The sequence below is a fragment of the Cryptotermes secundus genome, unplaced genomic scaffold (genome assembly GCF_002891405.2).
Source record: "Cryptotermes secundus unplaced genomic scaffold, Csec_1.0 scaffold6080, whole genome shotgun sequence".
NCBI classification, from domain to species: Eukaryota; Metazoa; Arthropoda; class Insecta; order Blattodea; family Kalotermitidae; genus Cryptotermes; species Cryptotermes secundus.
The window spans coordinates 260-5,233 of NW_019719470.1; the positions used below are offsets into that span (position 1 = coordinate 260).

Genomic DNA, 4,974 nt, shown 5'->3' on the forward strand with positions numbered 1-4,974 from the left:
GCACCAGTGTTTGTCTAAAATATGAACGCAAATATCAGTATTAAAAAGAAAACAATGAATGGTTTAATCCAGTACGAAATGTCGAAATTCTGTCAGTTTTCTTTCTTTCAGAGATATAGTAGGGCTAATTTGGTAAGTAGGACCTACTATCATATAGTCATCATCTTTATTCTTAAACTCTAGTAAAAGTTGTAATTAAAATTGTGAAATTTTATGTCCCATTTAATATTTAAGGTCATATTTGACATAATTTGGGGTCATAAGTGCATGCATATAGCTTTTAGGTCATAAAAATCCGGGCCCTAATAATCACTCTACATATATACAATAATATTACTGTATGCGAGTTTGAACTGCGTCACTTCACAGTTTCAGTTCACAGTCACTTCACTATGATAGTCACACTGACACGCGTGGCACTTCTCGAAACAATCCACTTCACACAGCAAAATCACACGTTTTACAATAGAAGAAGGTGCTCCTGTTTTTCTTATTTAGTGAAACACTCAACGTCTTTGTTTCCCTTTGGTTGGCCAGTGTTGTGACTTTTTCAACTCCACTCAACTCAGTTGGGGCCCCCTGATAAATTTGGCCTTCCCCCAAGAAACGCCATTGACCATGATATTCGGCTTGTGCGATCAAAGAATCGTCTTGGGGGAGGGGGGTTTCTAGCAAAATCAAATAAATTATGTTGATTGACAAAGCGACACTCTCACCTGTTGGTAATATTCGCAAAATAGTGATGCAAAGTAATTATAATACTAGTCGAAAGAGTGCCAGTCCGACACATACTGAAAGTCGCAGTGGCGAAGACGCCTTTTACTCACAATGGAAGTGGCTCAGTGGGTTTATACCTCTTCCAAGATACAAAATAAAAATGATATATAAAGAAATATATGACAGTCTGACGCTGACTTTCCAACTGATAAAGAAATATCAGACAATCCGACACTGACTTCCTGACTGATAATTCGCCACTGAAAACCAATCCTTGAATGAGTGAGACGTCCTTGAAGGCTCTGCAAGCGCTCATATGCAAGCACCGGTAAATATTTCCTCATCAGTTCTCGAAACAAAGCTGGGCTATATTTGGCTGACCAGGTCATAAACAGTCATATCTAAACGTAAATAGTATCGAAACCAGTACCGTGATAAATAATTTCTTTGTTCAGAGCTAAGGAATGAACCACTGACATGACCTCATGTAGGTTTGTTTTGGTTTGCAACCCAAGGTCAGACTGCCAGCACTCCCGAAGAGAGCATGTGTCCTGTGACCTATGTACAGGTCATTCGGCCAACTCCGGTTGCTGCTTGCGACCTATATATGTGACATTTGGATGATAAAGGTTAATGTGGGATCCAGGTCATTCCGTGTCAATTCAGGACAGCATTTGAAATAACCAGCTTAGATTTGAATTATGTTTTGAAAACCTACAGAGTCTGAAGAGTCAGTGATGACTGTGGAGTTTTTTCTTCCATTGTAAATCAATTTTAAAGTTATTTTATTTTGAAGTTCTGAGTTTTCTGTAGCTTTTATCACTGCCTTGATGTAATAAAATACTTATAATTAAGTTTGAGAAATTATTCATATACTAATTGAAAGCCATTAACTGGGGCTTTCATTTAGTGTGCAACTTGCAGTATATTAAGGCATATTAACATTTTGAGCATAATTTATGAAAAATATATATCCATGATTTATGCTAACCGTCTTACAGTGCACACATTTTTTTCACCTTACTCTCTTTTGCACTACATGTTTCAGCACTAATGTGCCATCTTCAGGTGTGTGTCTATGCACGTCTTAACTACTGCATTGCATCCCCTGATGTCTTCATATTAAATGACTAAAATATATATTCGTCATGTATAATAATAAATTTTAAATATTAAAACTTTTCAGGATTCATCATCGTTACGTCGTATCTCAATACGCGAATCACGCCAATCCTCCTCTGTGGGAGCACGTAATAATAGATAAAAGTCAGAATGTGGTATTAATGAATAACAATTTCACGTTACAGATACACACATGAATGTAGGAAGAGCGTGAAATCTGGATTTGGCTGTCTTTCAGGCAATCCGCCAGCGATATCCAGTCTTACTACCATGGCGTATGCTCCAGTGTCCACAGTCACCTGGCACAGCTTATCGCCGACCCATCCCTGGGTGACCAGACTGGTGTGGGCCTTTTCCGTCATGTTGGTGAGTGCGTAGTGTGGGGGCCTTAACGCATATGCTGGTGTTTCGCCCCTGTCCACCAGCCCTTGCTTGTTTCCCGTCAGTTGGTCGTTTCTCCAGCTTGTTTCCTTGTTGTTTCCAGCTCGCCATTCCCATTTCCCCGGTGATTCCCGCTTATTTCTTGGGGGTCCTTTTCGGTCCTGGTACTGTCTATTGTCATTTTCTCTGCCATAGCGGCTATTGCTCTCAAAGTTCCAGCCTCTGGACTGTTGAGTGTCTCCTCATTGGGTGGGGGACGATCGGAACTTTTTTGTATGTCTTGGTGCTATCTTCGTGAGGTCTAGCTGCTACCAGTACCGCCTGCAGCTCTAGTGCTTGTCGGAGGGCCTCGTTTACTGTCTTATCAGCTCCCAGCAGCAGCTGGATCTTTATATCGGCATCTCGTGTTCCGTATACGAACACTTTTCCTGCCTCTTACTATGTGGTCTGCAGGTAGATTGGGGTAGGCACGATGGGAAAGAAGTTCAATGGCCGTTGCAAAGTCTTGCAAGGATTCTCCAGGTTTCTGCGTCCTTGTTCTTAATTGGCAGTGGTAAGCAGCTGCAAAGTGTTGGTCCCCGAAACGGTCCTCCAGTGCGCGAAGTGTTTCCTCATAAGTTTTATTTGCCGGAATTCTGGGTAGCACTTCTGCCGCCCGACCCATCAGGGCAGTAATTAGATATGTCGATTTTTCCCTATCCGACCATTAGTTGTGTTCTGCTACGGTCTCGAATTGTCGCCGGAACATGCTCCACGTTGAATTTCCGTTGAATGTCGGTGGCTGAGCTGTGCCTGCGCTGACCGTGGGTGTGATTCCCCACTCTGTCCTCGTCTGTACTACTTCCAACTGGGCCTGGAACTCGCGTTTGGTTTCTTCAATTGCTGCACAGGTTTTCATTCTTCGTGGAGATTTCGTTTGTCATGTTCAACGATCGCCAAAATGTTTTCAACTCTATGTTGGATTTTATCATCCAACTCTGATCGCATAGATTGCATTGCGGCCTTCAATTCTTCCTTGTCAACTGCCTTTTCTTGGTTGGCGTCTAATTTGGCCAATAAATCTTCTTTGTCTTTTCTTCTATTGGCCTCCGTCTTTTCTTGTTTGGCGTCTAGTTTTGTCAGCATGACGTCGGTTTGTTTTTGGTTGACGTCTAATTTTGCCAGGAAGTCTTCTCTGTCTTTTTTCCTATTTGCTTCCATTTCTGCCTTCTCGGTTTTTCTGCCTTCGCCAGCATGATATGTGTTTTTTCTTGATCAGCTCTGATTTCCTTGAGCAGCATTTCCATCATCTGCTGTGATTCCATTTTGTAGCAGTAAAATATTCGATGCACAACAATCTGTTTATGGCGTGTTTAAGTTCGTAAACAATTCTGACACCAGTGTAACATGTCTTAAGTTCGAATCTTGTTGGTCACGTGTGTAAGTCCAGTCCAACTTCTGACACCAGTGTAACGTGTATCGTTACTGAAGACGCCGTAGAGATTGTTAATTGGTTTATTCAACAACCTACAAGTAATGGCTACAATTAATTATAACAGTGTTGTGGGGTTTCACAATTTATAACCCTGTTCGCAATAATCTCTTCACTCTGTTGTCAGTAGTCTACACGTATTTACAGTACGGGAGCTATATAAGTGTCACTGTGTTACACACTCCAAATTACTTCTCAGTTATCATGAACTGTCACTGATTATCACACACTAACTCGTAACTCGCCGCTGACTAGATTCCAACTCAACTTATAGGCTGCTGCCTTGAGAACTGTTGATCACACACTTCGGCGGCTGATACACTTTTAACTGACAACAACAACTGAACTCGGCGACGGCCACATTTCAACTCAACTTGTAGGCTGCTGCTGGCTAGAGAACTAACTTTGGCGGCTGGTACACTTTAACTGTCTCTGGGGAGGGCTACATGTTAACTTTCCTCGTAGGCAGTGTGGTTCACTTATATAGTCGCAGCGCCCACCTGTTAACGCAATCGGTACCGCTGTTGGCTGTTACCCGTGTAATAGCTGTGTTGCATGTTACGTCACCGTTGGGGGAGGGGGGAATGGAGAGCTGACTCACCCGCCACCACTGCTGGGTAGAGAGAGGTTGTCCTCCATTGTGCAACATGTCACAATATTTTATATTCATATTTTATTTTTGTAATCGGCAGATACTGGTGGAACGATATAATATCAGAGCAAACGTCTTCAGTATTTGCGGCAAATAAAAGAATATAGGGAAGAGGGTCGCCCAATCATCTACATGGATGAAACCTGTATTCATTCATCGCACACCACCCCATATGCATGAAGTGATGGATCCATCCAGGGATTATTTTCCCCTGTGACCAAAGGCCAGCGGCTCATTGTTATTCATGCAGTGGGAGAGCAAGGTTTCATCCCTAATGCCTATGTCTGCTTTAAATCCCACCAAAAAACAGAAGACTACCACAGTGAACCAATTATGAAAAATCGTTAAAGGAGCGACTTATTCCTAACCTTCCCCCAAATTCTGTCCTTGTCATTGACAATGCTCCCTACCATAATGTACAACTAAACAGAACCCCTAACCCAAATTCAAGAAGACATTTTATGATATCCTGGCTAAAATATCGCCTTCCACCTACCACCTTCAGTAACACTGATTTTTCATCATTGCAGAATCCAGACATATATAATGTGATCCTACCACTCAAACTGAAATACCTTTCCTATAAAATAGATGGAATCTTTGCAGAACACAATCACAATATTTTACGACT

The 4,974-nt window shown here is 41.9% G+C and overlaps 1 protein-coding gene across 2 annotated transcripts in view; it reads left to right on the top strand.

Annotated features, from left to right (window-relative positions):
• The first annotated feature begins 1,976 nt into the window (after positions 1-1,976).
• LOC111866733 overlaps positions 1,977-4,974 on the top strand; it is a 3,366-nt gene continuing 368 nt past the window's right edge. Inside the window, exons 1-2 of one of the 2 annotated variants that reach the window (XR_002843199.2) lie at positions 1,977-2,205; positions 4,384-4,922. Coding sequence is in view for 1 of the 2 variants with exons in the window: in XM_023855948.2 (XP_023711716.1) it covers positions 2,110-2,205 (96 nt within the window). In the remaining variant the exon portion in view is untranslated. Of the gene's footprint in view, positions 2,206-4,383; positions 4,923-4,974 lie in introns of those variants that run through there. The other variant, XM_023855948.2, reaches the window with a different exon arrangement.